The sequence below is a fragment of the Tachyglossus aculeatus genome, chromosome 9 (assembly GCF_015852505.1).
Source record: "Tachyglossus aculeatus isolate mTacAcu1 chromosome 9, mTacAcu1.pri, whole genome shotgun sequence".
In the NCBI taxonomy this organism is placed as follows: domain Eukaryota; kingdom Metazoa; phylum Chordata; class Mammalia; order Monotremata; family Tachyglossidae; genus Tachyglossus; species Tachyglossus aculeatus.
This window is the reverse complement of record NC_052074.1, coordinates 478,634-500,630: the sequence shown is the minus strand read 5'-3', so window position 1 is coordinate 500,630 and position 21,997 is coordinate 478,634. Positions and strand designations below refer to the sequence as shown.

General features: G+C 58.5%; 1 protein-coding gene across 1 annotated transcript in view; it reads left to right on the top strand.

Annotated features, from left to right (window-relative positions):
• The window catches only part of THADA (THADA armadillo repeat containing), a 32,837-nt gene extending 11,040 nt beyond the window's left edge, over positions 1-21,797 (top strand). Inside the window, exons 16-32 of the mRNA XM_038751528.1 lie at positions 1,445-1,554; positions 4,519-4,651; positions 5,309-5,422; positions 6,121-6,243; positions 6,712-6,803; positions 11,923-12,012; positions 12,414-12,554; positions 12,957-13,125; positions 14,405-14,520; positions 15,920-16,014; positions 16,503-16,819; positions 17,462-17,586; positions 18,263-18,338; positions 18,783-18,939; positions 19,074-19,205; positions 20,230-20,396; positions 21,023-21,797. Coding sequence (XP_038607456.1) covers positions 1,445-1,554; positions 4,519-4,651; positions 5,309-5,422; positions 6,121-6,243; positions 6,712-6,803; positions 11,923-12,012; positions 12,414-12,554; positions 12,957-13,125; positions 14,405-14,520; positions 15,920-16,014; positions 16,503-16,819; positions 17,462-17,586; positions 18,263-18,338; positions 18,783-18,939; positions 19,074-19,205; positions 20,230-20,396; positions 21,023-21,328 — 2,463 coding nt within the window. The 3' untranslated portion in view covers positions 21,329-21,797. The remainder of the gene's footprint in view (positions 1-1,444; positions 1,555-4,518; positions 4,652-5,308; positions 5,423-6,120; positions 6,244-6,711; positions 6,804-11,922; positions 12,013-12,413; positions 12,555-12,956; positions 13,126-14,404; positions 14,521-15,919; positions 16,015-16,502; positions 16,820-17,461; positions 17,587-18,262; positions 18,339-18,782; positions 18,940-19,073; positions 19,206-20,229; positions 20,397-21,022) is intronic.
• The last annotated feature ends 200 nt before the right edge of the window (positions 21,798-21,997 follow it).

Here is a 21,997-nt window from a genome sequence, read left to right as displayed (position 1 = left end):
CTGCACGGGACTCCCACTCTCACAGGCTGTCGGTATAGGGTATAATGGAAGCGGGTGGAGAACGGGTGCAAAGAGAGCAGGGCCGTGTGCCTGTGCGGCATGGTCCCCTGCCTAGATATCTGCATGGAGAGAGCAAAGTTCTCTGCCCAGAGCTCAGGCTGCCCTGTCCGCGGGCACGGGTGCGGGGCCAGGCCTTGGTGAGCACAGGTGGCCCCATTTACCAGCAGTGGCACAGAACTCTATCTTGGCAAGTTCAGGCCATCCCAAGTAAACGTGGAGGTTGTCGTCATGAGCAGTGTCGATCAGCTGCCTCTCCCTGGGCCCTTTGGAGAACTGGTGAGGGCCAGGGTGGGGGCCACAGTTCCTAAGACTTCTAGAGCCAGGAGGCTGCCCAGGTTGAATGCCTGCTCCATGTGGAGCATTGTGCTAAACATTCTGTCCAACCACCTTGCCTCTGCCAGGTTCCCCTGGTTTGGGCAAGCCAGCGGACGTTCCCCCAGATTGAGGAATGTGGCCGCTGGTACCCGGGGAACCCCACAGGCCCCCTTCACCTTCCCAAACTCCAGGCTCTCCTGGCCTCTTCTTCGGGACTGGGCTGGGCCAGACAGCCCAGCAGCAGAGGGGTGGGCGGGTGGGCGCGAACGGGGAGACGACCAGTGAGCCGCCAAAAGCTCCACGGACAGTGGGGTAATGAGATCAGGAGGGAGGTACCATCTGGCGCCGGCGGGAAGATTTAAGGCATAATCCAGTGTGTCTGGCGGTGTGTGTACTGGAGCATGTGTGTGTGCGCCTGGGTGTCTGAGAGTACACAGGTGTACATGTGTGCAAGTGGGTGTGTTTCTGGGGGAAAGGGCAGGGGGGCATGTGTTTGTGTAAGTAAGTAGTCATGAGTACCCACATGTGTAGATGTGTGTGCATGTATGGGGGTGTGTCTGTGCATCCGATAGTCATGAGTACCCACATGTGTAGATTTGTGTGTGTCAGTGTATACATATGTATAGACCTGAGTGTTAGTGTGTGTAGGTGTACGTGTGTAAACGTAAGTGTGTGAGCAGGTGGGTAGGCACATGGGTAGCTTGAGTGTATGCATATGGAGTAGCAGTGAGGCCTAGTGGAAAGAGCCTGGCATGGGAACCAGAAGAACTGAGTTCTAATCCTGACTCCGCCACTAGCCTGTCAGGTGTCCTTGTGACCTGTGTGACCTGCTGGAGTGGACAGTGGATTAAGGGCATTCAGAGGGAAGTAGTGGAATGGGAAGGTGGGAGGGGGTACTGTCTGGGTCTCCCGTGAAGGAAAGAGTTTTACCAGACCTAAGGGCTAGTGCTGGGGAGGCAAGGAAAATGGGCCCTGAAACAAATTCCAGGTGGGAGGGAGTGATGGAGCAGCTAAAGCCCGCCCGGCCCCCAATGCCTCCAGCTTCCCATGGGTCTCCCCACTCCTGCAGGTGAAGGAGATCGGAGAGTACTTCAGACAGCCCTTGCTTCAGGCCCGGCACCGCGGCGCCTTCGAGCTAGCCTACACCGGCTTCGGGAAGCTCACAGAAGTGCTCGCCAGGTAAGCCGCCCCGAACCCGCATCCCTGCCTCCTGGGGAGGCAAGCTGCCCATGTTCTCACCTGCAGCATTCTCGGTAATTGGAAGTAACGGCCCTGAGACAGACACGGTGAACAGAAACCCTCCACCTTGCAAGGGGTGAAGCTGGGGGAGAGTGGAAGGAAGGGTAGCAGGAGGAGGGGAGCGTGGAGCTGCAGCTGGAGGTATCGGGGTGGGATGGCTGATTGGTCACCTGGGGCAGTCATAGAAGAGCAGGACTGGGAAGGGCCCCCAGCCGGCCGCCAGCTCACTTTGCCAAGGTCGAGAGGAGGTTGGGGCCGGGGGGGAAGGGAAGGCACAGGCTGGGTGGCGGCACAGGGGACACAGATGAAGACATTTGGAGGCCCCTTGCGGCCTCCGGGCAGTGGGTTTAGGGGCACAAGCTGCCTCTTAATGGGCAATTAGGAGAATGAGCAGCGAGTGTAATTGGATTTTAGTCTGAGGGCTGAAGGCTTATCTCTGAGCCCGCAGCCCGTAGGCGGGTGGCCCGCTGACTGCTGGGAATGACTGGGGCCGCTGCCACCCCGTGGGGGACCGCTTATGTGCTTTTGGGATCTGCCAGCCCTTGGAACAGCAGCCTGGGCCTTCCCCACTCCCCCACCCCTCTCCCCAGGCCTCTCCTTTCAACCAGGGAGGGTAGTGCTGGGCTGAGCAAAAGTCCCGGGGCTGATTAATAATAACAGTAAAAATTACGGCATTTGTTAAGCACTTACTAAGCACTAGGGTAGATGCAAGAGACTCAGGTCAGACACAGCCTCTGCTCGCAGTCAAATGGGGAGGGAGAACAGGGATTGAATCCCCATTTTACAGGTGAGCAAACTAAGGCGCAGGGAAGTGAGGTGACTTGCCCAAGGTCTCACAGCGGGCAAGTCTATTCTATTCTATTTGTTTTATTTTGTTAATATGTTTTGTTTTGTTTTCTGTCTCCCCCTTCTGGATTGTGAGCCCGCTGTTGGATAGGGACTGTCTCTATCTGTTGCCAGCTTGTACTTCCCAAGCGCTTAGTACAGTGCTCTGCACACAGTAAGCGCTCAATGAATACGATTGAATGAATGAAAGTGGCCGAGCAGGCATCCCCTGACTTCCAGGTTTGGGCTCCGTCCACTAGGCCTTGCTGCTTCCCTCTGCGGCAGCACGGGCAACTCTGGTCATTGCATCTGGGGATGGCCGGACCAGGCGGGAGACGGGGTGAGCAGGAGACCTGGACTCCGCAGGCCGGGGTGTGGGAGCAGGGTTGGAGTTCACAGCAGCAGGAATCCGGGGGACAGGGCAAACCCAGAATTTCTGCTCCCCAGCTCCCCCTTCCCCCACCCACCCCTGCCACCAGGGTGAGGAGCCCCCACTGCAGCTGGAGGGCAGCAGGTTCCGAACAAACAGCGGGAAACACTTCTTTCTCTGGTAGGGATGAGGGTGCCCAGAGAGCCAGGCAGCCAGGAATACCAGCTGATCCAGGGTGTGTGTGACTGGGGACAGGGGGGTTGTTTGGGCCTAGAGACACGAGAGGTTATGAGTACAAGGAAGAAATGCCCAGCTCTGCCTCAAGGCTGGCTGTCCAGGAGGGCAACCGGCACCCGATTCCGCCCAGCGTCCCAGTGCCGCGGTCTGACAGAGCCCTGGTCTGGGCTGGGAGGGCGCTTTTGGGAGGAGCTCTGTCGTTGAGGCGAGGGCCCACGCAGCCCAGACCTGGCTCCGAGGTGCCCGTGTTTGCGTGTCATGGCCGGTTCCCCCACATTCCTGGTTTCTGCCTGCTGGGAGCGAGGGCGGGGCATCGTAGGAGACCGAATCCCTGTCTCACCATGGCCTTTGCCCTCTGGCTCCCAGTCCCCGGTCCCCAACTCTCCGGGCCTTCCAGTCCTCCAGGCCCCAGCTTCCTGGCCCTCTGGCCCTCCGGCCTCCAGCCTCCTGGCTTCTGGTTCTGTAGCCTTCTGGCCCTCCAGCCCCCAGCCTCCAGGTCTCCTTCCTGTGGCCCCCCAGTTATATAGCCTTCTGGCCCTCCGGCCTCCAACAACCTGGACACCTCTGATCCCCTGACCCCAGTAAAGGGTGTTCTGATCCCTATAAGCCCTCATTCAGAGGTCAAAGGGAGTGAGCATTAAGGAGGCTGGTTGGGCTCCCCCCTCTCCTGATCCCTGATGCCAGGCCTGGTGCTGCCCATAAAGACCTGCTTTGCCTGAGGTAGTATGGTCTGGTGGGAGTCAGGATGCCCAGCTTCAGATTCCGGACCAACCCCTGACCAGCTTTGGCCTTACGGCACGTCACCCCCCCCAACCTGGGTCACTCAGAGGGTGTTTCCCCATCTCCAGCACACGGGAAACTTGGCACAGCCCATGGAAATGTACATGTACTCTTGCACACACTCATGCCACCACGGTCACTGTTGCTGGATTCGAGGGTCACATAGGCCATTGGGATGGGAGTTCTCTAAGCCATCACCTAGAAATAACCTGGTCTGTCTCCCATCAATCCCATACGATTGAATGAATGAATGAGTTCTCTGGGCTGTCACACAGACGTGTCATGTGTCTTTCCCATTGCGGTGAGAGTTTTGGGGGTCATCTTCCAGAAGTGACCAGGTCTCTCTTGCTCGTCAGGGTGAGAATTCTCTGGGCTACCCCCAGAAGTGGGCTCTCTCACTGAGGCAGCCGAGGGCAGGCCGGAGCAGGTGCCGTGCGAGACAGAGGCTGGATCATGAAAACAGGGGTCTTGGTGTTACTCTTGCCCTGTACCCCTTCGTGCCCCCTGCAGACCCTTGCATACCTTCACACTTCCCATTTGAACGGAGGCGGTATGTTTGATGGAAATAAGCTCACGTTTCCTCAGGAACCGACTCCCTGCAGGGAGGCCCTGAAACCCCCGGCTTGGACCAGTGCCAGCCAGGGCCGGTCGGTGCCAGGCCTGATGTCACCACCTCCTTTTCCAACTTCCAGGTGCCACCATGACAGTCTTCACCTGCTGCCAGAGAAGTGGCTCCGGGCAGTCTTGGAGGAGATCAAGTCAAGCGACGCTTCGTCCAAGCTCTGTGCCACGAGGCGCAGCGCTGGGATCCCCTTCTACATCCAGGTACCTTCTGGGCTGCCTCTCGCGATGGCCAGGCACTGGCCGGGATGTGGCGGGAAGATAGGGAGCGGTGGGCAGCGTGGACTGGAGAAGGTAGAGCGGGCAGCACTGCCCAACTCGAGGTGGCCGTGGGTCCGGACAGGCGGTACCTTCATGCCCGAAACCACGAGCTGCCTCCCCACAGTGGGAAGGGTCCCTATAGAGGCCAGGCCTGGGAGTCAGAAAGACCTGGGTTCTAATCTCAGCTCCACCACTTGTCTGCTGTGTGACCTGGGGCAAGTCCCTTCATTTCTCTGTGCCTCAGTTCCCTCATCTGTAAAGTGGGGTTTAAGACTGTGAGCTCCATGTGGGACAGGGACTGTGTCCAACCAGACTAGGTTGTGTCTACCCCAGTGTTTAGTAGAGTGCTTGGTACCTATTAAGTACTTAACAAAATAAACTTAATAAAATACCCTACAAAAAATAGATTTTCCCTTTAGACTGTAAGCTCATTGTGAGCAGGGAACATGTATACCAACTCTATTATATTGTCCTCTTCCAAGTGCTTAGTACAGTGTTCGGTAAATAAGGTTGGTTGATTGGGGGTGGGGAATGGGGATGGAAGTGGGGTGAGGAGCGTGGGGGTGGGAGTCACAGGACTTTCTGCTCTGGGTCCCACAGGCGCTGCTGGCTCCCGGACACAAGACGGGGCGCATGGATTTGCTGAAAGTGGCCATGCAGGAGCTGATCTCTCTGGCTGAGCCACAGCCACAGCCTCAGAGCACCGTCCCACAGGTGACAGTGGAGCAGCGGACCCAGGGCAGCATCGTGGTGTGCGAGCGAGGGAGGGAGGCGGCTGGGGAACCGGGGCGGGACACAGGCTGGACACGAGCCCTTGTGTGCATTTTCCCACCCGGGCTTAGAGACTATACGACTCTGCCCCCCAGCAACCCTCCCCCTCCTCTCAGGAAGAGCCACTGTCCTGGATTGGGTTCCTGGGTCTGTAGGTGAGGGACCGGGTCGGTCTATGGGTCAGGACCTGAGTTGGTCCCAGCGCCAGGGCCTGGGACGGTTATGGGGCCAAGGCCTTTGTCAGTCCCAGGGGTGATGCCTAGGTCATGGTCTGGGTCTGACATAGTGCTTAGAACACGGGCCTGGGGGTCAGAAGGTTATGATTCTAATCCCGGCTTTTCCACCTGTCTGCTGTGTGACCTTGGGCAAGTAACTTCACTTCTCTGGGCCTCAGCTACCTCTTCCGTAAAGTGGGGCTTGAGACTGTGAGGCACATGTGGAATAGGGACTGTGTCCAATCCGATTTGCTTGTATCCACCCCAGTGCTAAGTTCAGTGCCTGGCACATAGTAAGTGTTTAACAGATACCAACCGCAATTATCATTAAGACCTGGGTCAGTCCCAGGGTCAGTGCCTGGGTCGGGGCCCGGGTGGGTCTTGGAGCGTAGCCCCGGCTGATGACACGCGGGGTCTCTGTTCCAGGTCCATGCGCTGAACATCCTGCGGGCGCTGTTCCGGGACGCCCGCCTAGGCGAGAGCGTCGGGCCATACGTCGCGGCTGGGGTACGGGCTGCCATCCTTGGGTTCACGTCTCCGGTCTGGGCGGTAAGTGCTTTTCCCTTCCCAAAGGGCTCCTTCGGACATTGAGCTTGGAGGGAGACGGGAAGAGAATCCCTTGATCTGGTAGCTCTGGGCCGAGACCCTCATCCTGGCCCCAATGCTGGGTTTGGGAACACTGGATTCTGGCTCCATCTGTTCAGAGAGTGACCAAAACGAAGGAGGGTGGGGAGAGAAGGGGCCGTTCCTACTGCCGAGTGTCCCAGAAGCCTTTGTGTCTGGGTGCCACCTCCAGTCGGGCCACCAGTGGTGCTGCCCAAGCCCCTGCCATGTGCAGAGCGCTGGGCCAGGCACTCAGGCGAGAAGCCCCGGGCAGCAGATGGAGCAAAGGGACTTCCAGGGGTCTGTCTCCTCCCTGCCAAAAGCCGTGGTCTCCTTGAGCTGCAGATTGGCCAGGAGGGATTGACATTCTAAGCCTGCGAGGCCTCACCCGGGCTCCTGCTCACTTCTGCCCAGGTCAGGAATTCGTCCACGCTGCTCTTCGGCTCCCTGATGACGAGAATCTTTGGAGTGAAAAGAGGGAAGGATGAACATTCCAAGAAAAATCGGTGCGTCTGGTCACTACCATCAGGCTACCCGGCCTGAGGCCTGGCCTCCCTACAGTACTCTGCACGATATTAAGGGCTCGATGCATACAACTGGTTGATTGATTGATTGACTGGAGGCATTCATTCATTCATTCAGTTGTATTTATTGAGCAGGGAGATCATCAAGGAGGCTGATGCAGTAGTTGAGGCAGCATATGATCAGTGCCTGGACCAGCTTTGTAGCTGTTTGGATGGCTAGGAAAGGGCGGATTGTAGCAGTAAGGGTGGATTTTAGCAATGTTGTGAAGGTAGAACCAATAGGAGTTGGTGACAGACTATGTGGGTGGAATGATCAATTAGTCAATCAATTGTATGTGTTTAGTGTTTACTGTGTGCAGAGCACTGTGCTAAAGCTCGGGTCACAGCTCCCCAAGAGGCCTTCCCCAGTTAAGCCCTCTTTTCCCCTGCTCCTTCTCCCTATGAACTCGTCTGTTCACTTGGGTCTGTCCCCTTAGGGCATTTGGTATTCGCCCTACACTCAGCCCCACAGCACTTATCTATAAATTATTTATTTATATTAATGTCTCTCTCCCCCCTCTGGAGCGTAAGTTCCTTGTGGGCAAGGAACGGGTCTACCAACTCAGAAGTCGTGGGTTCTAATCCACCTCTTGTCTCTTCTGTGACCTTGAGCAAGTCACTCAATTTCTCTTTGCCTTAGTTACCTCATCTGTAAAATGAGGATTAATACCATGAGCTCCATGTGGGACATGGACAGTTTCCAACCTGATTAGTTAGTATCCTCCCAGTACTTAGTACAGTGCCTGGCATATAGTAAGCACTTAACAAATACTATTAATTTTTTTTAAAATAAGGCCTTGAAGTAGGGAGAGTGATGGACAGTTGGATTTGAAGGGGGAGGAAGTTGCAGGCCAGAGGCAGGTTGTGGGCAATAGGTCAGTGGAGAGATAGATGAGTTTGAGTTACAGTGAGTAGCTTGGTGTTAGAGGAGTTAATTGAGTGTACTAGGTTATAGTAGTAAATCAGTGAGGAAAAATAAGATGGGGCAAGGTGATTTGAGTGCTCCAAAAGCCAACTGTAGGGAGTTTCTGTTTGATACAGAAGTGGATGGGCAGCCATTGGAGGTTCTTGAGGAGTGGGGAATCACAGACTGAGGGGGTTTTTTTCAGAAAAGATCCAGGCAGCAGAGTGAAATATGGGCTGGCGTGGGAGAGACAGGAGGCAGGGAGATGAGCAAGGAGCCTGATGCAGTAATCAAGGTAGGATAGGGTAAGTGGTTGGATTAACGTGGTAGCAGTTTGGAGGGAGAGGAAAGAACTGATTTTAGCGATGTTGTGAAGGTTTAGCTAACAGGATTTGGTGTCAGAGTGAATATGTGAGTTGAGTGAGAGAGATGAGTCGAGGATAATGCCAAGGTTTCGGGATTGTGAGACAGGAAAGATGGTGGTACTGTCTTCAGTGATCGGAAAGTCAAAGAGAAGACAGGGTTTGGTTGGGAAGATGAGTTCTGTTTTGGACATGTTAAGTTTGAGGTTCCATAGGACATCTGAGTAGAGATGTCCTGAAGACAAGAGGAAATACAAGACTGCCAAGAAGGAGAAAGATCAGGGCTGGAGATGTAGATTTAGGAATCATCCACATAGAGATGGTAGTTGAAACCATGGGAGTAGACAAAATCTCAAAAGAGAGTAGGATGTAAGTGGAGAATAGAAGGGGACCCAGAACTGAGCCTTGAGGGACCGCCACAGTTAGAGGGTGGGAGGCAGAAGAGGAGCCTGTGAAAAAGAGTGAGAAGGAGCAGCCAGAGACATAGGAGGAGAACCAGGTGAGGACAATGTCAGTGAAGCCAAGGTTATATAATATTTCCAGAAGGAAGGGGTGGTCCTCAGTGTCGAAAGCAGCTGAGAGGTCGACGAGGAGTAGGGTGGAGTAGAGGCCATTGGATTTAGCAAGAAGGAGATCATTGGTGACCTTGCAGAGGGCAGTTTCTGGGGAATGAAGGGAGCGGAAGCCAGATTGGAGGGGGTCAAGGAGAGAATTAGAGGAGAGGAAGTAGAGACAGCTGGTGTAGACAATGCATTCAAGGAGTCGGGAGAGGAATGGTAGGAGGGAAATGGGGTGATAACTGAAGGGAGCCGTGGGGTCAGGGGAGGTTGTTTTTTTTTAATACGGTAGGGGATATATAGCCATTTTTGAACGTTGAGGGGAAGAAGCCATTGGAAAGTGAGAGGTTGAAGACGTGGTGCCCTCCTCCCCTCTTTCCCCCGCCTCCCTCCTCTCTGCCCTCTCGTCCAATTTCTCTCCCCATCCCATCTCTCTCTTTACTCCCACCTTTGCTGCCTTCTCTCCTCCAATCTCTCTCAACCCTCTTCTCTCCCCCATCCCTTCCCTCTTCCCCCTATCCCATCTCCATCCTCCTTCCCCCTCTCACGGCTACCGCCGTGTGAGCTTCTGGGCTAAGATTCCCTGCAGTCACCACAGCCCCTGGGAGTCACTCGCTGTGTCACGGGGAGAGCAAGCACTCTCAGCTGCAGTGAACTGTAGCCCATGCTGGGCATCGGGCACTGGAGCTGAGCCGGGAGTAGTAGTCACACGAGCTGGGTCCAGCTGGGTGTTCCCAAACGGGCCCACAGCACCAAAACGCACTAGAACCCAGGGTCGCTTCCTTCTCCCGTCTCTGCCGCTGCGAGGGTGGGGGTTGTGCCAGCGGAGAGGTCATGGTGGGGTCGTGGCACGGAGAGAGCCCGTCAGCCTGGCTTGGGACAGTCCCCAGGCAGAAGCCCTCCAGGGTTCCGGTCTTGTTCCTGGCTTCCGGAGGAGCCTGTGATAGCAAGTGGGGACAGGAGGGTCGCTGCATCTGAGGAATTTGTCTTTAGAAAATGGAACGTTTGTTTTGGGGGAATTACAACAGCGTACTTAAATTCCCGAACAGTAAGCAAAATAGCTTAGGTGTCCCGACTTGAGAAAACATTCTTTTACGGTGCACAGTTCTAAAATAAATACTTAGGGAGAGGCAGTGTCCCAGCAGTTCAGTCAAGTTTTCATTTTCCCTCAGTCCGAACTGCTAAAGCAAACATTCTTGCCGGGCAGCGCAGCCTGCGTTTTTGTGAAGTTAATAACCGAGCCGTCGGTCAAGGCCTGGGCAAATATGGCAGCCGAATGCATTCTGCCCCAGAGGCCCTTTTATTTACCAGAAGAGCTGGCCCAGCATCCTGGGCCCTGCCCGGCTTGGCCCTGAACTGCTCAGCCGTGATCGCTGGCCCTCACCCTGCCAGGGGCGCGGATGAGGCTCCTTTGCAGAATCCAGCCCGAGCACAGCAGATGGTGAAGTACAGACACGTCTTGGGGAGGCAGAGCAGGGGAGGCCAGGGAGCCGGGAGGCCAGTGCAGGGCTCTGCTGCTCTGGACCACGAGGCCGAGCTCTGCACTCCGTGCTCTGCCCGGCCCCTTCCAGGGACAAGTGTGGTTAATGGCGGGGGGCTGGATCTGTAAGCCTCGGGCATGTGTCACCTTGAGTGCCTCCTATCGCGGCAGGCGAGCGCCTGGCCCAGGCTTTGTTTCCCTGCCTGCAGGGTGAGAGAGCAGCACAGCCGGCCTCTGCAGGCCCTTCCCTGCTGTCTTCTCCACCACACGCTTCGAGCACCCCTCGGCTCCCTCCCTCCTTGGTCCTCCGCCTCCCCCCAACACCCCCTTCCCCCCATCCTCCTGGGGTCTCTCTTCCTCAGATAGTTCCTCAGGGAGGCTCTCTGTGCAGCACCCATCATGCCCCATCTTCCAGGGTTCTGTGTCCTGCCTGCCCCTCCAGGCTCCCTGGTTCCCCCAGCAGGGCCCCAGTGTCCTGCCTGGCAAGTGGTCCTGGAGCAGAGGCCGGACCGGGTACAGCTGGGGCCACCGAGGGTCTGGTGTTCGTCGGCCAGCACCGAGTTCGAGGCTGGGCCTGATTGGGTTGGCTTCCACAGGGAGAGTTCAGTGGCTTCCAGGACTGCTCCCAGCCTGGAATGGGACTGACCGGTGGGAGGCTGGTGGAGGGGTGGGAGGCCGAGGTGTAATAATAATAATAATAATAATAATGATAATAATGGCATTTGTTAAGCACTTACCATTGCAAAGCACTGTTCTGAGCGCTGGGGGGATACAAGGTGATCAGGTTGTCCCACGTGGGGCTCACAGTCTTAATCCCCGTTTTACAGATGAGGTAACTGAGGCTCAGAGAAGTTGTGACTTGCCCAGGGTCACACAGCAGACATGTGGCGGAGTCGGGATTCGAACCCATGACCTCTGACTCCAAAGCCCGTGCTCTTTTCACTGAGCCACACTGTGCAATGGGGCAGTGGGACCCACTGAGCCGCCTCGGCCACACTTATTAGAAGCAGCATAGCTTAGTGGATCGAGAGGGGTCTGGGAGTCGGAAGGACTTGGGTTCTAATCCTGGCTCTGCCATGTGTCTGCTTTGTGACCTTGGGCGAGTCACTTCACTTTTCTAGGTCTCAGTTACCTCATCTGTAACTTGGGGATAAGCGTGTGAGCCCCCTGTGGGACAGGGACTGTGACCAACCTGATTAACTCGTATCTACCCCAGGGCTTAGAGCAGAGCTTGGCACATAGTAAGTACTTAACAAGTACCATCATTACTGTTATTAAGAACCATAATAAGTATGTGACCCTCCAATCAATCAATCGTATTTATTGAGCGCTTACTGTGTGCAGAGCACTGTACTAAGCGCTTGGGAAGTACAAGTTGGCAACATATAGAGACAGTCCCTACCCAACAGTGGGCTCACAGTCTAGGGCTCCAGGCCCTACAGGCCCCACCACCACCAGCCGGCTGCTCTGGGCGGAATGGCAGCAGCAGCGGTAGCTGTGTCTGGGGAACCTGGCTCTGTGGGCTGCCAGCTGGGACCCTGGGACTGCCTTGGGTACAGACCATTCCCCGTGCTGCCCCGGGTCTTCCCGGGTTTCCATCACTCCTCAGTCCTGGAGCAGCAGACCTCGACTGCCTCTCCACCGGTTTGCCAGATGGAGCGGTGGCCCAGGGCTGCCAGGCTGCCTCGGCCTCCCAGAGGAAGCACAGGAACACCGGGGCCTAGGGGCCCATCGGCCAACGGTCTTTTCTCCTCTGCAGGATGACTGGCAGGGAGTTCTTCTCCCGCTTCCCGGCCCTATATCCCTTCCTGCTCGAGAAGCTGCAGGCCGCAGCCAGCGCCATGGACAGGTGAGCTTGGGTGGAGATGAAGGCTGGCTCCCCTCACTACGTCAATCAATCAATCAATCAATCGTATTTATTGAGCACTTACTATGTGCAGAGCACTGTACTAAGCGCTTGGGAAGTACAAATTGGCAACACATAGAGACAGTCCCTACCCAACAGTGGGCTCACGTCGCCTTGGGAGAGCCAGCTGTGTCCAGCAACTCCACCTGGGATGGAGGGGAGCTCGCGGCAATGGTCAGATGGAGGCTGGAGCTGGTCAGAGGGGCCTCGGGGGCCTGGTCCTGACCTGGCGGAAGGGTCTACGTTGGGTCCACCGCAAGGGGAACCCAGCTGCGCGACCGCACCCCCAGACCACGTGCCTACAGCTCCTGCCACAGATGAATGTCTCTGTCCTGCCCCCGCAGAGCCTCCGGCGAGCTGCAGCTGCACCCCAGCCTCTTCCTGCTCCTGCTGGTGCTCAGCCGCCTCTACCCGTCCCCCATGGACAATGCCGCCACCCCGACTGCCACCCTCAGCCTGGCCCCCTTCATTCCTGTCATTCGCAGGTGAGGGGCCTCGGGCCCACTCCCAGCCCCCGTTGCCCACAGTCTTCAACCACACTGGATCACAACCCTGGGTCCACACCGGGTGCACAGAGACGTCCCTTGGCCTTCGGCCCAGCTAGGTCACTGGGGGAGAGTCAGGGATGGAGAGGAGAGGTGTCGGGGTGTTGGATAGTCCGTGCTGGGTCCCTGAGGAGAGTCTGGAGAGTTGGGTGGTTCGTGCTGGGTTACTGGAGGAGGGTTGAAGGTGTGGGATAGTCCGTCATCCCTAAAAAGAGGGCTACGTCCGGGAAAATAACCCGCCCTCGGTTGGCTGCTCCCAGAATTCTGGATGGAGCCATTACCGTGTCGCTTTTGTTCATGGGGGCGACACGTCCCTGACCACGTGCCCTTCTCCCCCGGTAGGTGTGGCCGGTCTCCCATCTACCGATCCCGGGAACTGGCCGCGAGGGCCCTGGTGCCCTTCGTCCTGACAGACCAAGTCCCGGCCACCGTCAGGTCCCTGCTGGATGAACTGCCGGACCGCACCCACGTCCCGGTTCGGCAGAACCACATCCACGGCGTCCTCCTGCAGGTGAGTCTGGGCGCGGTAAGAGCCAAGCGTGCGTGTCACGCCAGCTGGTCTGTGCGTGGGAACAGCTGTGTTCAGACAGGCATGTGGCACGTCACTGAGTCCATGCGTGGGGAGAGCTACAGGCAGACAGGCCTTGTTTTGTTGCCTGTCTCCCCCCGCCTAGACTGTGAGCCCATTTTTGGGTAGGGATTGTCTCTGTTGCCAAATTGTACTTTCCAAACATTTAGTACAGTGCTGTGCACACCGTAAGCGCTCAATAAATACGATTGAATTGAATTGAAATTGAATTGAACAGGCGTGTGACATGCCAGTGAGTCCGTGCTTAGGGAAAGGGCCTGCAATTGTCTAAGATGACCTGGTCATTCATTCATTCTGTTGTATTTAGTGAGCGCTTACTGTGTGCACAGCACTGAACTGTTTGGGAGAATACAATATAACAGCAGACAAATTCCCTGCCCACAATAAGCTTACATCCAGAGGGCGCCTCAGGGGGTTCCTGGCCAGCGGTGACCCCGTCTCCCATCCCTGGAAGCCAGTGGTTTCCCTTGTCTGGTCTCAGCCCCAGCGAGCACAACCTTCAGACCCCAGGCCCGAGGCCAGATCCCCAAAGCCCGGCCCACGGAGCTTTCCTGGCAGCGGGGCAGGAGGAGGAGAAGTGTTCAGACCCCCAGTCCAGCACCTATTACCCAGGAATCACAGTACAGCAGCCTCCTCACGCTAGGTATCCAGTATAGTACTCTCCTCACGATAGGCATCTAGCACAGTGCTCTCTCCCACAGCAGGCATCCAGTGCAGCAGTCTCCACACAACAGGCATCCAGTGCAGTACTCTCCAGACAATTAATAGCCAGTAGAGCACTCTGCACAGGGCATGCACACAGTCCCCAGCCTGGCACTCAGCAGGTGGCCCACACAGTGCCGCCGAAGGCCGGCTGGGCTGTCGGCCTCCCCAGTGGGAGATCCCAGTTCAGAACTGACCCGCCAGTCGGGATGGCCGCCACTCCCGGCGGGAGAGACGCGTGCAGCCAGTTCATTCCCTAGGCGAGTCGGTAGGCTGCTCCACTTCCTCAGGGGGAATCCAGATGGGCGTCACAAGGGGAAGCTTGGTGGAGGGGGCCAGGCGTGGAGGCCTAGACTGTGGAAGCCGGCTCTGGCCAGCTGCCCCGCCCTCCAGAACAAACAGGCATTTCTGGGTGGGGGCACAGGGGAGGGGAGAACCGGCAATGGCCAGCTTCAGCCTGTCTACCCCTTCCTCCGTCCGTCCGTCTGTCCGGGGACAGATCCTACACCTGCTGCGCTCGTGCTCCGAGTCCCAACACGGCCCCAGTCCGGACCTCCGCCGGGCGCTGCCTGACCTCGCCGACCGGGCCCGAGGCAAGCAGTGGCTGGGCCAGAGGTGGGTGTGGCCACATGGCATGGGCGGGGTCAGGGCGTGGGGCTCTCTGGCTTTTGCTTGGGTTTCTGGAAACTGTGTAGTGTCTGTCCCTCCACCACACTCGCTGGCAGTGATGGAAAATTTAAAGAACCAACCCTGATCTGGACAACCCCCTCCCCATAATAATAATAATAATAACAATAATAATGATGGTATTTTTAAGAACTTACTACGTGCCAGACACTGTACTGAGTGTTCGTGAGTAGGGATAGACCATCCAACACCCTCGACTCTTCCCTCTCCATCCCTGACTCTCCTCCAGGGACCCAGCACGGACCATCCAACAGCCCTGACTCTCCCTCAGTGACCCCGCACAGTTCACTGGCTCATGGGTCTGTCCAGTGCCCCCAGACCAGCTGCAGTTCCCAGCTGCACAGCTCCCTGTGGGAACAAATTCCACGTGCCCCGCCCCCCCACCCCTCGCACCTCGCTTGGGGAAGACATAGTTCCTGCTGTTTGTTCTGAACCTGTCGCCCTCCAGCTCCAGTGGGGGCCCTTGCCCTGGGGGAGTGGGATTTGGTGTAGGCCTGGTCTCGTCCATGGGAGCGTCAGGTCTTTCACCGGGGTGGGCTCGGCCCTTCTATCCCGAGCCGCCTAAGCCAGGACCCTTTCCTGGCCAGCGACCCTGCCCTGCCAGGTTTTAACATGGTGCAGTATTCATCATCTGATCCACTGGCCTTGAACCCAGTTACGCCTCTCACAAGACCATGGCTCCTTCTCTTCACAACCGGGTTGGGGGCTCTGGAGTCCCACCGGCCCTTCGCTAGGGCCCAGCCGTGGCCTCTGGGGTCTGCAGGAGTCTGTTCCCTTGGGGTGCACCGTGGGGGTCCATCATTTCCTTCAGCACTGGGTGGTCCTGGACTTCTGGGTCTCCCCTCTCAGGCTCACAGAGCCAGACACCACAGGACCTGGAGGGGCTGTCCTGGAGCACTGGCCCCTTAGGCCACTAAGGGACCCCACTGGGGAGGAGCGGGTTCCTTTAGAGCGGCAACGCGGCCGTGTTTTCTAAAAAATGAGTCGGCCCCGGGCAGCATTCGCTGTCCGTGGGTGAGGGGGTCACCCAAGGTCCAGAAGCCCCCCCCCCCCCCAGCTTCCCCGCACCTCTCAGCTGCCAGAAAGACAAGCCCCATAGCTGGGGCTTTAGCGCTGAAGACCCAGGCCAGACCACATCACTGTCCCAAGGAATGTCCTCGCTGCAGGGGCGGGACCAGTGGGGACAGAGTCAGGATCGGAGTGGCGGTTCCCACCCCAGGCCACATCCTTGGGCCACCATAGGTCAGGGCTGGGGCTGACCTCTGACCTCTGTGTCCTGGGGGCACTCAATAGACAGACCCCTGACCATCCACCCTTTCTGTTCTAGGCACAACCCTTGCCTGGTGACCCGAGCTACCTTCGTCGACATCCTCACCTTGCTAACCAGCTGCCTTAGACGGTCCTGCCCGAGCAGCCATCTGGGTAAGGCCCCGGGGTCCACGGGCAGGGTGAGGGTGGCCCCTGGGTGTTCTCTGTCCTCTGACCATGCGGCCAGGGGCCCACAGCCTCGTTCTTGCCCCGTGGACTTCCTGACCGTAGCCTGGCCACCACCAGTCTCCCGTCCCTCCCCTGTGGGGTCTCCTAGACCCTTCCCTTCCCACCCCCAGTCTTCCAAACCAGTTCCCCACCGCACCCCCTCCAAAGCCTCTAGGAGGCCGCCCCTGCCTGGTCGGCCCTCAGCTCCTAACCCCATCTACCATTGAGGGGGGTGGAGCACCAGGAGAGCACTGCACTGAGCACTGAGCGGAGTAGAGGGAGAGGTCGCCCTGGCGTTCCCAACCAGAGCAGGGGCTGGCAGGCAATGGGGAGGGAAGAGTGCTGGAGAAGTGCACAGGGAAGGCCGGGCCCCACTAATGCCCGGCTTGCTCGGCGAGGGGCTGTACCCACTCGTGTCCCTTTCTGTTTCTCAGTCTCGGAGTTGGCTGGATTCCGGGAGGCCCTGGACACCGTCGTCTCAGATTCGGAGCTGGTGACCCAGGGTCTCCCTGGTACAGCCATCCCGGGCCTCCCTCAGTATCTGCAGAGTGTCGCCAGGCTGGCGCTGATCCTGCCGCCACCCTCGGACTCTGCCACCACGGTCCAGCTCCTGCGGTCCGAGCTGCCGGACCTGCGCCTGCTGGGGCTGGAGGCCTTGCTGCCACAAGAGGGGCCCCGGGTGCCAGTGGAGGCGGCGGAGGCGCTGCTGCGGGCGGCCCTGAAGGAGACACACCCACAGTGCCTCAGCAAGGTGGGGTGCGGGAATCCCGGACCAGCGAGGCCTTCCCGTGGGGAGTGGCCACTGTGGCCTCTGGCACCACGTCTTCATTTCATCCTCCCCGTTTCACAGAGGAGGAAACTGAGGCCAAGAGAGGTTCAGTGACTTGCCCAAGGTCATACAGCAGGCCTGGGGCAGAACTGGGCCCAGAACGTAGGCCTCCGCTGTCCCCGTCTGCCCCCTGCCAGGCTCCGGATAGATGGGGGCAGGGTCTAGCTCACTGGCTCAGGCTGCTGCCCAGCACCCAGAGCCCAGCATCGGGCCGGGCCAGCTGGGCAGCGGGTCTGGCTCTCTGGCTTTGAAGTGGGAGAATTGAGAAAAGAAAGGCTGAGCAGTCACTTGGTACCCTATTGCCACCCCCATCACACCTCCCCCAGGGAAAGTGGAGTTGGCCCAGGGCAGGGCAGGGACTGGGGTTGGGGGCAGGGCAAGGAGCCCAAGGCTCTAAGCCCAGCTGGCTCTCAGGCCTGCCACCTCTCCGGGCCTCAGCCTGCTGGCTGTTGAATGGGCAACGCTGCTCCTTGCCCCTCGGCTGGCAGGAGTTGGGGATATCCTGAGGCTAGGGCCGCCGCTGGGTTTCAGCGTGGTGACCGGCGTCCCCCACTTCGTCCTCAGGCCCTGCAGGCCCTCCACAGCCTGGACCTCGAGTCATGGCTTCCTGTCGCTGCACACTCCCTCCACCTGACTGCAGCCCAGCTCTGGACCTGGGCCATGGACATTGCCGACACCTCTGGTGACCGGTGAGGCCTCCCTGCTACATCTAGTTGCCCCCTCTGGAGGGGTGGGTGGGGTGGGTGGGGGGCTTACACCAGGGCAGCAGAGGACCGAAGCAGAGGGACCAGGCTGAGGAGGGTGTCCTTGCACTCCCTAGACTACACAGTTGTGGGAGTCAGAAGGTCGTGGGTTCTAATCCTGGCCCTGCCACTTGTCTGCTGTGTGATCCTGGACAAGTCACTTCGCTTCTCTGTGCCTCAGTGACCCCGTCTGTAAAATGGGGATTGAGACTGTGAGTCCCACATGGGACAGGGACTGTGTCCAACCTGATTTACTTGTATCCACCCCAGTGCTTAGTACAGTGCCTGGTACATAGTAAGCGCTTAACAAATACCACGATTATTATTCCCATCAGCACTTTTCAAACCCTGGATCTAAAAAAACCAAGCTTGTTGGTTCCCTGTCCCGGCTAATCCCCACCCTCTCCCCCCAGCCACCTTCCCCTGATCCAAGCCGCTGTCTGCAGATAGCCCTGAGTCACTGTGTGAGGTTGGTCCCGAGCCTCTGTCCGTAGCTGACCCCGACCCTCTATCCGTGGCTGACCACGAGTCGCTGTCCGCGGGCTGGCCCCGAGTCGCCGTCCGCAGCTGGGCCCGCTCCTGGAACTCTCCCCGATGCCCTCTGCTCTGCCCTTTCCTGCAGTGTTGGCGTCCAGACTGCCGCTTTCAAGCTGGCCTCAGCACTCTTCCTCCACCTGGTCCAGCACGAGTCCGGAGAGGTAGGATGTGGCGGCAGCCCAGGCTGTGAGTTCCTGCTCCCCAGGGCCTGGGAGAAGCTGAAACAATCACCTGTTGGTGGGCTCTGCCCCACCCGGTGGCCAGAGGTGCTGGGGATTAGGGGCAGGGGTGTGAGGCGGCCCTGACCTTCCCCCACAGTCCGGCCTCTTCCCGACCCCAGCTAATAACCTCCTCTCCTTGCAGCTGGAGGTCGGAGACCACAAATAGGCTTGGCTGTAAGGGTAACTCATCCATGCCTAGTGTAGGGGTGGCAGCCGCCACAGGGCTCAGGCACCGTGTGACCAGGATGGCACTGACTGTTCCCGCTCTGGGCTCCAGCTCCCACTGTGACTGGTCCACTGAAGCCGGGGCCAGGGCGTGGGCTGCCCACGGTTCTCAGGAAGCCCCGATTCAAGGCAGGGCCAATGCCTCCCCTTTCTCCGCAGCCCAGGCCGGGTATGGGGGCCTCGGTCCGGGAGCGGTGGGTGCGGCTGGTGACCCAGTGCTGCAGAGATGACGGCCAGACCGAGGCCAAGCTGGTGGCGGCAGACGTCCTGCTGAGTGCTGCCCCTTCGTGTCTGGCCAGCCAGAACCTCATACTTGGTGAGTCTCCCCCGGCTGCCCGCAGCGGGGGACATCTCACGGGGCCAGGGGCTGGGCCAGGGCGGGCGGGGCAGGGTGGTACTGGCATCAGCTTCTCTCTCACGGCTCTAAGGACTGTGGTTTCCCGTTCCCAGGTCTCCCCGCCACACTCACACTGTGGAGGTGTGTACTCACGCTGCTCCAGAGCGAGGAGCAGGTGGTCAGGGAAGCCGCCGCCCAGGTGGTGAGAGTGGCCCTGGCCCAGGAGCACATCTGCAAGACCTCAGGTCCGGTGCCGTTCCTTCTCCCACCTCCTCCCTCTCCCCACTCCTGCTCAGTGCAGTAGAGAGAAGGGGCCCTGCTGGGCCCTGCATCCTTTCTGTTTACCAACATCCAGGCTCTTAGCTATCTGTGGTCAAGGGGCCAGAGATGGGGTGTGGGATGGTCTGTGCGGGGTCACCGGCAGAGAACCAGGGATGGAGAGGGGAGTCAGTAGTGTCGGGTGCTGGGTCACTGGGAGAGAGCCAGGTAGAGTCAGGGGTATTGGATGGTCAGTCCATGCTGGGTTGCTGGGAGTAAGAGTCAGGGGCATCAGATGGTCTGTGCTGCGTCACTAGGGGAGAGCCAGGAATCGAGAGGGGAGTCAGGGGTGTTGGATGGTACATGCTGGGTTGAGGTGGGGAGAGTCAGGGATGTAGGATGCATCTGGCAGCTGTTGGGGTGGGACCGACCCAGCGGACCAGGTGTACAGTGGGGTCACAGAGAAGGGTGTTAGCTCTCCTACCCTCCGGGGGGGTCAGAGCTACTGGGCAGAGGCCTCATCCCCGCCCCTCCAGGGCAGCTTCCACTCTGGACCACAAGCTCTCTGCCGCAGGGCAGGCTGGGGCACAAAGTAGACTCAGAATTCCAAGGGGGCATTTGGGACAGCAGAGACTCAAGCGAAAATGTATTCCCGGCTGGCAGGAGATGTGTAAGATACCTTCCCCATCCTCAGGGAACTTAGCCTCGTAGGGGAAACTTTAGCCCAAAGTTAAGGAGTACAAGGGAAAACTCTTGTAAACAAGAGCCTTCCGTTGCTTAGGTCTATAGATCCCTGTCAAATGGATGTGGGGCCAAGGGGCTGACATGGCAATGGCGGGGGGTTGGGGGGCAGTCAGGGGAGGCCCCTGCTGGAGGAGGAAGCCTTTAAGGCAGGAGGATGGGGGCGGGGGGGGGTGAGGACCGGCTATTTCCTAACGGTCCGGCTTCCCAGGGGGAGGGGCGCCGAACTCCCGGCCGAGTCCCGTGGCTGAGATCCGCTCCATCTTGCAGAACTTGCCTTTTGCTCGCTGACCGCAGCCGTGGCACTGGATGTGGCCATTGAACTGCTGTGTGAGCTGCTGCTGTGGTGGAACCAGGCCGCCGCTGGGGTCCCCGTCCTGCTGGGTTGGCTGCTTGGAGACAGCGAGACCGGACCGGATGCGGAGACATCACTGCAGGTACCTATCCGCCCTGGGGGTCCTGGAGGGCCAGCTAGCGTCCTCGGGGAGGACCAAGGACCATATGGAACTGGGAAGGGGGACAGCAGTAGTGCCCTACCATGTCCCCAACCTGGAAGGAGGAAGGGACACTGTCTCCCAGACCCTTGGACCCTGTGGGACTGGGTGGGGGGGGCGGGGGTATTTGTGTGTGTGTGTATGTGTGTGTGTGTGTGTATGCACGCGTGCGTCACTTCCCCACTGGGGCCAGCAAACCTCAGAGCAGCCAAGCAGTTGGTCCAGGATCAATCAATCATTTTTATTGAGCGCTTACTCTGTAAAGCACTGTATTAAGTGCTTGGGAAAGCACGTAAACATTTGCCCACACTTTGAGGTATAAACCTCTCTCCACCCTGGAATCAAGGGGTGGAGTAATGCCCAGCACAAGGGCCAGCAGCTGGGGTTCAGGTGGCAGAGCTCTGGACCTGGCAGAGGTGGGCAGAAGGGTCCAGTCAGCTCACTCAGGTGTGTCCTGGGAGTTCTGTGGGGCTGGAGGGATGGGGACATATGGCCTTTCCCATCCTCCCCTTGCCTTACTGCCTCGATTGGCCAAAAGAGGAGACTCCACCCTGACCACTCCCTTTCAGCAGGAAGAAGAGGGCATCCTGTTTGACAAAGGAACAGCAAACTTCTGGGCCGAGACCCTTACCTTCTCTGAACACCTTGGCCGGCATCTCTCCACCCTGGTGGCCGCAGTCCCCGCCCAGGATCTGGCCCATCTCCACGGGCTGCGGGCGGCGGCAGCCGCACAAGCCCAGGCTGTTTCCCGGCTCCTGCAAGCGCTGCCCCCAGTGCCCACCTTCTCCCGGACAGCAGAGTCCACACAGCTGCGCATCCAAGCCGAGCGGGCGGAGGGGTGCCTGCACGTGCTGAGCCTGGTGGGGCGGACCTAGAGGGGTGCCTGTACCCCCACATACACCGTTTGCTTCATTCTGTGCCATCCCCGTGTCGCTGACCGTGGCCCCTCCGCCTCCCTTCCCTCCCACCCACCCGATACGTGCGTGCCCGGCCTCGACTAGCGTCCACGTCCCCCTCCCCGTGCAAGCACCCTGCAGGCCCAGGGGCCGTCGGTCAAGATTTCCCCAGGGAGTGGCCAGGGGCCCGGTGGCCAACTGGCCATTGGCATTTCCCAGGCCTCGTCTCTCCGTGGCGTGGGCCAGTTTTGCCCCTTGCCAGCCGGTGGCCGTGTGCCCGCGCTCCCAGACCCGACCTTGGCTGGAGCGACCCCGGCCTTCCGCAGGATATGGCCCTCAGTGCGGGAGCCACGCGTCCCGGGTGGAATATTAACTATGTTTTAATTAGTAATGATGGTGGTATTTGTTAAGTGCTTACTATGTCCCAGATACTGTACTAAGTGCTGCGGAGGAGACTAGCAAACTGAGCTGGACACAGCCCATGTCCCATGTGGGGCTCACAGTCTCAATCCCCATTTTACAGATGAGATAACTGAGGCCCAGAGCAGGGAAATAAATGGCGCTTGGCAGAGCCGGGACTAGAACCTATGACTTTATGACTCCAGACCTGTGCTCTATCCGCTAATAACGATGGTATTTGTAAGTGCT